General features: G+C 44.6%; 1 protein-coding gene across 1 annotated transcript in view; it reads right to left on the bottom strand.

Moving 5' to 3' along the window:
* The window catches only part of LOC135896707 (zinc finger CCHC domain-containing protein 14), a 72,054-nt gene that overhangs the window by 45,619 nt on the left and 12,986 nt on the right, over positions 1-13,449 (bottom strand). The window contains exon 5 of the mRNA XM_065425198.1: positions 7,270-7,327. Within this exon, the coding sequence (XP_065281270.1) occupies positions 7,270-7,327 (58 nt within the window). The remainder of the gene's footprint in view (positions 1-7,269; positions 7,328-13,449) is intronic.

Genomic DNA, 13,449 nt, shown 5'->3' with positions numbered 1-13,449 from the left:
GTGAGAAAGAACAAAAACATCCCATACAGAAATGGCATACTGCTGACATGAGCTAGCCCTGAAATAGGCAAAAAAAAAAAAGAAATTGCGGGTTTTACATGCCAAAACCACGATATGATTATGAGGCATGCCGTAGTGGGCGACTCCGGATTACTTTTCACCAGCTGCGGATCTTTAACACGCACCCTATGCATGGTACACTCGCCCACAAAATATTACGGGGTGCGCGAGCGCGTGGCGAAACGACCCTCCTCCCCAGCTAGCGGGGAACCCCTGGTGTCGAGACTGACGCCTGCACGCACGCGCGTCCCTCCGAGACTGCAAGCGTGCATGTTTCCGCGATTTCTCCTTGCGTGCCAGCAATATCTGAATGTAGCCGCGAGCTGCCCCTCTTGCGATTGGCGCTGTGCTGGCTTCGACGGGCACAACTATGCGAAGCGTGTGTAGAAGCCTGAGCTTGGGCGCAACGCTGCGGCCGCTTTTTGTCGAGTCATGAGCGCTGACGCATAGGGCCCGGTGGCTAACACAAGACTTTTTTTCTGCACTGTACCTTTTCGTCGCCAATCTTCGTTGTTTCTTTCTTTTTACGAACGGGGCATTATCCCGCAGAAGAGCGTGGCAGAAAAGGCGCTCTATGGAAGGAGACAGGCAAGACGAAGATGGAACTCTTGATTTCCGTTGTATCAATGAAGTTTTGCCCGTCGAATCAACCACAGCGCCAATCGCATGAGGGGCACCTTGCGGCTGCATTCGGATATCGCCGGCGTGCAAGGAGGAACCGCGGAAACATGCACGCTTGCAGTCTCGGAGGGACGCGCATGCGTGCAGGCGTCAGTCTCGACACCAGGGGTTCCCGCTAGCAAGGGAGGAGGGTCGTTTCGCAACGCGCTCGCACGCCCCGCAATATTTTGTGGGCGAGTGTACATGGGTGTTTCTGCATTCCTCCCCCATTGGAATGCAGCCACTGCAGCCATGATGGAACCTGTGACCTCAAGCTTGGCAACGCAACGCCATACCCATTGGGCTAATGCGGCGGGTCTAAAGCAGAGTTGCAGAGCGAAGCCCTCCATTCTATTTCCACTCCATTATGAAAAGTGGAGATCCACGTAATTCCACTCCTTTTGCCTCCTCGGAATGGTTTAAGATGGGCCATTCCCTATCCTGGAGTGGCTGTGCTGGTCAATTTCATTCCTCCAATTACAGTAAATGAGATGTTTATTCTAAAATTATTTACTGCTTGCACTTGCCAGCCTTGACAAAAAAGAAACACACCCAGCAAAAACATTTTTGACGTCTTAATAGCATAACGAATAATGTTACATGGTACTAGTTTTTTTGCACAGCAAACTGTCTTTGTGGCCTCTTATCTCTTCAGAGTGCTGTTGCCTATAATCTAATTATTAATAATTTAAGTAAAGCAAAGTACAAAGTAAAATTACACCATGTAACATGTCTTGTAGTGGGTGAGCGCAATTATTCAAGAAAAAAGCTGCCAAGCAGTAAACGAGTTCACAGGTGAAGAATTTGCAGAAGTCTGCTGCCCTATTTCAGTTCACATTTACTTAAATATTAATGGGCACAATTTTCCAGCACCCTGTCATATTGCCTTCGGCATACTCAACATTGTGCGGAAAAAACATGCACGCTCTCCAAATTGCTGTGCATTCTCATGGGGTGCAACTGTTTGTGATGTAGCCTATGTTGACCTGCATCTCTAAGTCGTAGGTCAATCATGCTCTTGCTAAATTGAATAATTCTTTGCAACTTAACTCCTTAACTAAACGTTCATGTGTCCACTAAAACTAAGGAGATACTTGCAAATCCTTAACAAAAGTTAAGGAGTCAACTCTGACAGAACATCCTCTTTAAACGCACTTCAACATTGTAACAAAGAAAAGTTTCTGGGTCATCAAAAGTACCTGCCAACCTTTCAAGTTTATAATTAGTAAAAAATCTCATGAATACAAGGGAGGAGGGCTGGGAGACATTTCCCCCCCTGATCATGCACCTTTTGCAGCACACAAGTGGCGGCCAACTTGGTACATCATTGACCGACAAGCATTGCCGTGTTGAGATTACGGCGACTTTTTCAACGACTGCATTGTAGCAACTTTTGCCTGCTTCAGTATTTGTGAAGAAACCTGCTCGAAGCAACACAAAAGGGTCCCACAGGTACCATCATAATTTCTATCTTCCCTGCATTCCCCCCCCCCCCCAATTTTGCATTGCCCCCTTCTTTAAGCCACTTGAACGAAGTTTCTCTAAGAAAATTTATGTTTTGTAAAATTTGACACTTTATTAACAGAAATGGCCAAACTTCATAAACTTTAGAGAAGTTTCAAAATAGTGCAGGTATGCACCTTTTGTGAATGTGTACAATACCATGTTTATAATTACCATGGCAGAAGTAGTCACCTATAGATAGATACTAAAGGAGCCACATTGAGTACAAATTTAGTAATGTAATAAATTGGCTGAGTCTAATTTAGTCTAACTGCAAAAAGTGCTAGTTTTGTGTTATTAAAAGGGCCCTTCACCAGGTCTGGCCATTTTGACCTGACAAGTGCAGAGCATACAATGTGTGATAACGATTGTGTTTGCAAAGTATTACATTGCTATGCGCCACAGAAAGAACTGAAATTTCAAACCAAACGCTGTTTTTCCTCCTCCTCGTGGCCTCCGCACTCCCAAGCCAGAGGATGATGTACACGTGCTAGTACGCCTAAGTATATGTGTTTGTGCTGCGAGGTCGCACTTGGTGACACGTGACTTCGAGAATGATTCAAGGCAACATCTATTATTTGAGTAATATGTTGCTTGAATACACAAATAAAGCACACAAACTGAATGTCTGCATATTTTTGTTTTACTTTGCACTGCAGCAAGAGTGATATACTTCAATTTCGTCTGCTTGTTCCCACGTCATGCAGTCGCACATGCAGATACCAAAAACTGTCATTTTCTGCCATGTTCCAGCACAGGATCATGCTCTGTGATCCTCTTGTCTCTGCCTCAGCACAGTCAAACCTTGATATATTGAACATGGATATATAAAATTATTGCGTATATCAAACACTTTCTATATCACCTGGAAAATCGCATGCATTTTTAATTTTTTAATTTCGAACGGGTTTGGACGTAATACGGACATATTGAACTCCGCCACCCCAGACCACGTGCACTGTTGACAGGCGGTGAGCTTTCCCGCAACACACTCGAAGATAGCGGTGGCGCGATGGGCGTTCCCGACTGCTATTCTAGTACACCATACTATAGCTGCCCACATCAATCGCGCCATGGGCGCCATTTGGATGTAGTGGCGTACGCACGCGGCGGCTTGGCTAGTTTAACAACGTCAACGACCCATTGCATTTGCCGCACTGACTCCTCCTTGGTGCAGCCATAAGTGGCGCACAGCTGCGCTCTGCGCCTGCCGCATCTCGCGAGGACTGGTGGTTTGCATCCACAAAGATGCGTGAGAGCACTGGCTCGCTGGGCTCCTTCATGAATGCCTTGGCAGACGCCACTTAACATTTTGACGGTTTTCGCCGTACATGTACGGCGGCGGTTTTCTGTCCCGCAAGGTCTTCGTCGTACGGGTACGGTTTCGATCCTCCGTTTGAAATTTCGCGCCATAATGACGATGCACGCTCACTGGGAGGTGCTGCCACCTCTTAGGACTTACAAGAGGCGTTTGAAATTCGCGCTACCTTCTTGGGGAGATAAACATAACTGGCTTCTAGCTTCAGCGCGTCGCACAGACTGCGGCAACACCCCTTTTGCGGTTTCGGTTTCGCCGCGTGATCGCAACGGAGGCGCGCGAAACGTCATTTTTCTCTTTGTCGGCACTCTCTTGCAGATGCGGTGGAAGTTGATTTCTATTTTGATTGGCGCTGCTCTTAACTAGTTTATAACCGCCGCTCGCGAGGTATTCTCGCTCTCAGCGGCAACGCGCTTTCGCGGTTTCGGTTCCACCGCAACAGAGGCGCGCGAAACGTGATTTTTATCTTTGTCGGCACGTTATCGCAGGGGTGGCGGAAGTTGATTTCTATCTTGATTGGCACTGCTCTTAGCACGTTTATCACCGCCGCTCATGAGGTATTCTCGCTCTCTGCGGCTTTGCGGAGACTCGTGTTTCAAGGAGTACCACACTCTGAAATACTATTGAACATTTTGCTGTTCCGAGTGATGCCGACACCAAAATACTGTTCCTAATTTTTTTTTACTATTTATTCCCGACCTTATTTATCTTGTACATTGAAGATCCGCAATAAATTTGACCACCTGGGAAAGTTTTCTTCAAAATAATTTGACCCTCAAAGGGTTGATACTTTGTCATTGACCGGGTTTCAAAATGCTTCGTTTGACGAATGTGCAGATCGCAACAGAAGTAGTGGCCAAACAAAGACGCTGCCGAGGTTGATTCTACAAGCGCTGATGTTGCCTCGCTCCCAACTTCATATGAGGCTGTAGTTGCTATGGCCCTTCAAGGTCGCCAGCCTATCGCTTCGATTGTTTAGACCGTGTTGAGGGCTTTGCGTTTAAGCACACAGCTACCAATAAGAAGCAGGCTACACTGCTACAGTACTTTCATACAAATAAATAAGCTACAAGTGAATATTTACTATGCCACAATTGGGGCGCCATCGGAGATCGTTGTTTGGAGCGCGCATTCGGTTGCACCGCAAGCGATTGCGCAGTGATTGGCCTCGGCTGCGCCGACTTCGCACGGCGGACGAAGTCGGCGCAGCCTAGGCTAATTGCGCGTGGTGCAACCGAACGCATGCTCCGAACAACGATCCCCAATCACGCCCTTGGTTCATCGACAGGTGTGCAGAAGTTTCTGACGCATTTTTTATGTGACTTTATATATCTTATTCTGGCTATATCAAACTATTTCGCGATCACCGCACTGTTTGATATATCGAGCTTCGACTGTATTCGTGCAGCACTGACTTATACCACTAGTCAGGCATACTCGTGCGCAGCGCACAAAATCGTGTGCTGCACGAAACGAGACAAACGCAACAGCTCGCGTATGATGCCGTCAGCAGAAGTGCGAGGGGGAAAAAATGAAGGCTAGACCCATGACGTATGCATCACGCAATCCTCGAGCTCTGCTAAGGGTGAACGCAGGGAAGGAATTTTGCTTGCGAAGGCTAGACGGGGCAAGCGGAGAGAGTGTCTTTCTTGGAAATGGCCCTCGCCTCCTAAAATCATGGGTTTGCGGAACTGAAATATTTCCGTCTCGGCTATTAATAAACCAATTTGAAAATTTTTTGCAGCAGAACACTCCCTAGAGGACAGAGAACACCTTCCAGCATATAACCCAAATTTGCCATGGAGCCTGGTGAGGGGCCCTTTAAAATCAACATTTAGCACCCCAGGACTATTTGCTTATTTCATTCCAAGTCTATTTCGTAATCTCTGGTTCCCATTCCATCTGCCAGACTAGTGCCATCATTCCATCTCGGGTGTTTGGAAACATTACAACTCTGGAGTTGCCACTACACAAGTCTGGTATGAATAGGAAGTGAAATATGCAATATATTCACTTCGTGACAAAGTGCATCCTGCCATGTATTCTTGCTGTTCAGTAAAAAATTTTTCCGTGTTCGCAAACAACACAGGAGAAGTTACGTTGCATCCCATTATAAATATCCTGCAAAAACCTCTACCTGGGCAGAAAAGCTGTAGCTCACCAATGAATTAGAACAAAAAGTGAGGAAATATGTGAACTGTGTACAGCATGGGTCAGAAGTGACCGACACTTGTTAACCTCATTTGTAATCAGCTAGCCTCCTGGTTAGCTGAGGTGGAGGAGCGACTGCCCCGGAAAACTGTTGGCCCTAGGTTTAGTCCCTGCATTAGGACAAATTTTTCTTCAACTGTGAAGCTCTCTTTCTCTCCGAGAAACTAGTTTTCAGTTTCCACAGCCATGGCCCAGTGGGTAGGACGCCCGGCTCGGCTGTGAGAGGTGTGCCATTCGATTCCGACTGCCAGAAACCCACCAGTTTAAAAGACAAGTAAAAGCAGCCCCCCAGCCACACTTTTTCAGGGGGTGCGTCTTTAGATGAGGTTTGTTCAAACTCCTATGCTTGCTGCGCACCAACCAAACACCAAGGCTCTAAAAAAAAAGGAGTCTGGGATCTCATGCCACAAATTTCCAAACAGTTGGGTGTCTTTGCAAGTATCTGGAACTCCCATAGCTTCCTTTGTAGCGTCATGCTATAGTCAGGTGGATGACAATTTTTCCTTTAAAAAATAATTATTACCAATTTCAACATTACCATTTAATTTGAACATCAGAAAATCCAAACTGACTCTACGTGCCCAATGTGGCCAAATTAACATAAGTCAACAATATCTATACATTAAATATATATATATATCACAGTGAAAATCAGTTAAAAGCAGAGTGTAAAATTTTTTTTTTCTCTAATTCAGCAAAAATGGCTCATTTCTTGTTCAACTATCAAGCAAAAAAATAATAGTCGCCCCTCCCCCTTTAAGATATTTATGTGCATATTATTAACATACCTGCCTCCTGACATGCCACTTCTAAATTGGTGGCAAGCTTGGGTGCATTTACAGAATTGGTACCACAGTTGAGCCACAAGTGGAGGCAATGCATGGATGAAAAGCTTCAGAGGAGGAGGCCAACTTAACAGAAAACCTTTAACATTCTGGTTTTATTATGGAGTATCATCACTACATTACTATTTAGTTCTGAGTTGCATACCCCCCCCCCCCCCCCCGCGCCTTCAGTTTCAGTTAGATAACCCGATTCTTCCAACTAGCTCTCATATGCACCGTGCCCGTGCCATTTCTAAATTTTACGCTGAAAAGTAACTTGCTTTACGAAGTCCTGTAAATTGCCAGGTGCAAAGGTCAATGGTGTTTTAAGCAATTGCAGTTTGCAACACACCTGTTATGTCATAGGCACAAAACATTTTTTTAAAATGGGGTTCTACGTGTCAAAACCACAATCTGATTATGAGGCACGCCGTATTGGGGAACTTTGGAAATTTTGACCACCTGGGGTTGTGCAACGTGCACCTAAATCTAAGTACATGGGTGTTTTTGCGTTTTGCCCCCATTGAAACGCTGCCACCGTGGCCGGGATTCGATGCCACGATCTCATGCTTGGCAGGCCAGCACCGTAGCCACTAAGCAACCCCACCCCGGCGGGTCACAAAACATTTCAGTCAAACCACTACATAAAATAAAGATTTCAAAGTGAGCAGAATAATGCAGCGAAACTCTTACTTGAAATATTCTGAGAGTTCGAACATTCCATCCAGCTCCTCATTCTTTTCAATGCAGGCTAAAAAAGGAAAAAGGAGGGAAAAGGTTCATGTGATAAACATGCAGAAGACAGTAACCAAGAAATTGCTACTTCACGAGCGTTGAAGAGCTCATCATTAAGAATTAACTATGCATACGCATACACATAACTGCTACAGTTACGAGTTGCTTGGATCCTGCTAAATGATCAAGGATAAGATGAGCAGAGAAACACTGCCCGGGGTTTAACATCCCAACACGGGCTGTGAGAAATGTGGTAGTGGAAGGTGAACTTTCCCAACCTTAAGCACCAAAGTGGGCACCAAAAGCACAGTACACAACCGTTTTTGCATAGCGCCCCTGATTGGAATAGGGCTGCATCGGCTGCTGCAGCCAAAAATAGAATCAGCTACATTGTGCTTAGCCGCCACCACAGCAGGTGTAAGGTGGTTTAGAAAAAGTCCTTCATGAATAGTGTATATTTGCCAAACTGGCCATCATCACAACTATAAAATGCACAAACACATGTTACTGACTTGGAAAGCATATTTAGCGCCAGTGAACAAGGACAAAAGGGGGACAACAGCACAATGCGCCAACTTCAACAACTTTATTTTCAGGGAACAACCACCTATTTAACCTACGCACAGTGGTGCCGCCTCATACAAATTGTAACCATCCAAAAAAAGCCATCTCCTTATCTAACAGGTCGACCGAAGGGGCACTAACACATGTATCACTATTTCGACAGATAGCCTGAGCCTCAATAATCTATCGCACATTTTTATCTTTGTGCTTCGCAAGAACCCGGCAGGACCCATACACCGGCGTACAGCCTCATTCCTGACAGTGAGTTGACAGATGACCGCATTGCTTATTTCTCACGTTTTGACTATGTTCTCGTTACCGGTCAATAAGACACCTTCCTGTCTGTCCGACATGTTTTTTCTCACAGGACAGTGGAAGCCCATAAACAACAGTTTCTACGGAACCCACTGGTGCTTTACAAAAATTCGTAGGGCATCCGACAGCTGGCTTACGGTACAGGTCCATTAACAGACATACTTTCACGAGTTTTTCTGGCGCTGAAAAGACCACTTTGTGTCCACCCGGCTAGCCATTTAAGACTATGTGCCATTCTAGGCACATGTCAGCATGTCATCAAATTTTTCTAGAGGAAAGGTAGCACTACTGCTACCTTTCCTCTGAATTCCACCCATTGATTTGCTGCGTCCCCAGTTGTGCTGTCTGACCCGCATCTTTTTAGCACCCCTTCTGCGACCGAAACCTGCACCGACTCCGGAAACCCTGTTGCGCATAACCTTCCCAACTGATCCAAAAGACTCATATAGCTCGTATGGTGGCAAGATTTCTTTAGTGCATTTCCAAAGCAGAAGTAGTTGGCAACGCTCCTCTTGACGAACTTTGAGTGGGCGGACCGATACGGCAACAGAGGCTTATTAGCCCTAGGTTATACTCCGAACACGTGTGCCGTTCCATGAACTCAAGCTGAATAAGAAACGCAGCACGTTATCAGTCAGCTCTTCAAGCATGAGAGTAAATGGGCAAGGCCTGCAGAAAAAACTTTGTAAAGCTTGCCTACTGTAGAATGTGTGTCTGGTTCGGAAAGGACTAGATAGTCATCAATGTACCTCACAACTTTAACCACCCTGTGCTCTGACAAGGTACGTGACAGGTTTTTGTTTTGATGGTCAAAAAAAATGTCACTTAGTATAGGCGCCAAAGATGACACCCTGCTTTTGAATGAATATTTCATCATTCCATGCTGCTTACATCTAGTGAAAGTATCAACTAAGCATTTCTAAAAAGCCCTGAATGGATAAACCGGCCGAATATTGAAGTGCAACTACACCACACTCGTCTATGCACTCTTCTACGCATGCTTTTAGTTTCTTTTGAGACAATGAGTAGTACAAGTCCTTTATGTCAAAGGAGCTGATAAGCTTTTGTCAGAATTTTCTTTGAGGAAATCCACGATTTCTTCAGAGCTTTTAACCAAAAATGGGTTGTCAATATTAAGAATTCTGTTCACTGGTGCTCAATATGCTTTCTAAGTCAGTTTACCAACACGCCCAACAAATGGCAATGCTGACATGTTACTGGTTTCAAGGGGCACAGGAGAGCAATTCCCAGTGCACTGCTATATTTATATGGTGCAGGCCGAGACAGTTTATTTTATTTTTATTTAGCTTAAAGAAAAATGAATGCCATAAGAGTGGTCATCAGCTGTGCTTTAAGATGTCTCAACTCTATGAAAACAAAAATGCAAAGAAAGCTAAGTGATAAAACTGCACACGATTATAAATGCACTTCTGGGATTCTTAACGATGAATCCCATTATTGGATTAAAGAGGGGAGATATGAATGTGCATGCAAGTGCAGCCCATTGTGACCTGAGGTATACGTTCTGCTTTCTTTTCCTTGTGTCTCAGTGTCCACGCTGTATGTTCACCTGTGTCATTTTCTATTTTTGCTAAGATCTGCTCTTAAAAGGCCCCTGAAATAGTTCTGACAAATTTTGCAAACGTGTAGGGTACAGCTAAGGTTAATCATTCGCACCACAATTTGTGTGAAGCGTCTCATATTAAGAGAGCTACGGACGACGATTACAAGTTACCATCCTCCATAGCCATGCATTTACTCAACTCATTCGCCGAGTGATTGGGGCTAAGCTCAGCCTTCACTGGCTATGTGTCATGATGGCACGTGGTGTCGTCTACATCCGGTTGTCTAGGAGCGAGCGAGCGAAGCCTCTCCAACTTCTCCACCAGCTGCTTGGCAGTCGACCCCAAGTGACAGCTATCAAAACAGCGAGCGTTGCAACTATTCTGTTGTAGCACCGAACGTGTCTGATATTCTGGCAACCACAGGCGAGCCGGGCATTTCGACGGATGAGTGGAGGCACAAACTCAAGCTGACAAAGGAACTTTAGTGTAGACGTACGCGAGTGGCCTGATCGCCTGCACGGTCCAGCCACCTGGTGGCACAGAGCTTAACTAGCCAAACAAAGAGCTAATATTGCTCAAACCAAGTGAAAAACATTTTAAACATTTACAAAAACGTGTTAACGATTACGTTCGTGTGAAAAATTTACACCGGCAGCAAAGCAGAATACACTTCATTACTGCTATTGTGTTTGGTCAAGCTCTATGCCAACAGGTTGCTGCACCATGCAAACCATTCCCGTCTGTGTCTCTGCTAATCCAGTAAAACGGCCCGGTCAAACAACCAAGCCCAGTCCGCTTACGCTCACGCTTACCCGAATACCGGACACGCGAAACACTATTGTGGTAGTAATCCTCCGGCGTAAAGTAACGGCGGCAAACGTGCAAATCCTAGCGCCGATCGGATAGCGACACACCGATGCACTGCAGCCACTCCACTCATCTGCTGCCTTGCAGAGGGACACAATGGGGTCACAAGAGGACACAATGGGATGGGGTGTACACATATGCACCCCATCCAGTCACTCAGGATTTCTTGGGTTCATTGCAGGGTCATTGACTTTGAACTTTGATTCAGTTTGCATTGGGGGAAAGCTTTGCGTTCAACCATCTTTCTTCAAGAAAGGGGCTTTGACTTTTTTTTTTCACATACAAATACAGCATATAATTTAATGGGGGGAAGGGGCAAGCTAATACATTCGTTTCATGAAGTAATTATGAAAAAGAAGAGTCATATTAAAAAGGGTTTAAGGGAGCTAGTTTTTTTTTACATCATTAGACAAAGCAGCATGAAAAACAGCAGAGCTGTTGCTCATCGATTTTGATGTCCCATTTTACCTGCTGTTCTGTGTAATGGAATTAAAATGGGTAAACATCTTTGTTCCCATCGATTGAAAATTAACCTTTTCACCCACAAACTACCTTGTCCAAGGAAAAAGAAAAATAATACAAGAAACATGCAAAGTTACACGCAAAGATTTAAAACAACTTGCAAGGTGCATACCAGTTTGCATGATGGAAGTTCATACAAGGCTTGTTACTGCACCATTATAATTACAAAACACTAACATATTGTAACCCTTGGATAATGCAGCCGAAGTCCGAAGTGCCACATCGAGCCACATGACTAGTATCAAGTTCCCATGTGGGCACAGCCACTCTAAAGTGATCTGTCTACTTATCAGCAACAACCAGCTCTTCACAGACTCGCAGGTCAATCAAAGTCCTGACTGACAGTACTTAAAGAGTAAAAAATACAAAGCGGAAGAAAATGAAGAAAAAGTAGAAACATCACAGTAACACACAACATGCACATAAGCTATGGGTTGGGAAAACATACACACAAGGCAGCACACGTGTGAAAAAAGCTCACTGCAATAATGCCCAATATGAAGCATGGAGGGTTGGTGCGGCAGGGTAGGGAGTTGGATACACCCATGTGCAGAAATGCGTGCCGTGATAGGAACGGCCCTATAGAAAGACAGCGTGGAGCACTTAGAAGAAACCAGTATGCTGTAAACACGCACACATGCATGCACCCCACACCCCACAGCAGGTGCACATAGAGGAGCAAGGCTGACATGTGAAGACAAAATCATGCATGCATACAAAAGGAGGCAATGAATAAGCAAAGGGAATTGATTGATGAACATAGAAAACCTCAACACATGACTTCTGTAGTATTAGTTTTCATGTGACCAACTCTGCTCAGTGCTTTGTAAGCAGCATGTGAAGACCACATTTCAGAACACATAATACCCTGAATGAAGTGCTTTAACGAGCATGCCTTTTACATAAACAATGCAAAACTTAAGAATAATGCAAGTTTAAGGCGCAACAGGCAGTGAGCAGTGGGCAGCATTCATTCTAGAATTAATGCTGTCACTGGTCACAAAAAGAGCCTTTTTTCTGTTTGAGCCTTTTTTCTCTTTATGCTCTGCCAACAAATAGTTTTCAAAGTTCATCAGGCTTTCTAATGCTCTAACACAGGCTGCATTTCAATCATGACTATGTTTGCACATTTGGCACAAGTCATTCATAGGTCCAGCAGGAACAAAATATGCTGTTTAGCACTCTTGCACTAAAAACAATTCAGCAAGAGGAGTCAGCTATTCTGTCACCTGCCTGCACAGTCATACATCGCTGCTTATACATTAGCTATTCCATATTTTTCATAGTAAGCAACAATCAGATCTGCAACAGGGTTCTTAATGCAGTTGTTGAGCTTTCTACCTCGATTGAACTCCCTGTCATGAGAGCTCGGGCCATAGATTCAAGTGGTTTTTCATTACTACTGGACAAACCATTGAAGTGCTGACGCCAAATGTGATATCATACAAACGAGACCATGAAATAGAATCACAGTGCATGACTGGAGCCAGTCATGATAAGCCAATGAGCAAATCTGATAAGCCATTTTTTTTTACTAGTCGGGATAAACCACAGGTACTGGCATATAATGTTGCTTAGAATATGAAGAATAACTGAATTCTACTTTACATTAAAGAGATCCTGGACCACCCCTCAGGCTTGGTGAAAAAACAGTCCGCAGATAGCATACATTGCTGCGAACATCTCAGCCAAGTTTTGCAGTCATGCACAGCATATGAAGCTCGCAAGTGGAGTGCAATGTCACCTTTCCCTCAAATGCTCTTTTCAACAGAAGCCTGCTCCTCAATCTTCTCTGGTCACTTTGTTTCTTAATATAGCAGATTCCCATATGTGGCTGCTATTGGCCAATAGCTGACATCATTCAAGAAGGGTGTTTGGATCAGTGTGCTTCTTCCTACTTTTACTGTGTGTATATATTGACACAGTTTAATGAACAGGCTGAAGTAAGCAAAAATCTATTGTCGAATCTCGATAATATTTACACACTTCTGAAAGAAGCTGCCTATTGTCTGCTTATGCTTGGCTGCAGCAACCAGTGTAGGAATTAAGCTTTGGCCACCGCACTTATTGGTGTCGTAGCCATTGAGTGGTTCGACTAGTTCTGAACACTGAACTAGTCTCGAACCACACGAAACTTAAAAGTTAGACCACACGCACACTTGCCAGCTCTCAATCACTCCTGGACACTACTATTTAGACGCCTTGGCAGAGTTCACTTCACACTGAGCTATTAATATCACTTCAATATGCAGAATTTGGATGTGGCTACTATTTATTGGTCAAGCTGGTGCAGGACAAAGCCGGT

The sequence above is a fragment of the Dermacentor albipictus genome, chromosome 1 (assembly GCF_038994185.2).
Source record: "Dermacentor albipictus isolate Rhodes 1998 colony chromosome 1, USDA_Dalb.pri_finalv2, whole genome shotgun sequence".
Lineage (NCBI taxonomy): Eukaryota > Metazoa > Arthropoda > Arachnida > Ixodida > Ixodidae > Dermacentor > Dermacentor albipictus.
Note: the sequence above shows the minus strand (reverse complement) of the source record. Positions and strands in the feature narration are given on the sequence as shown.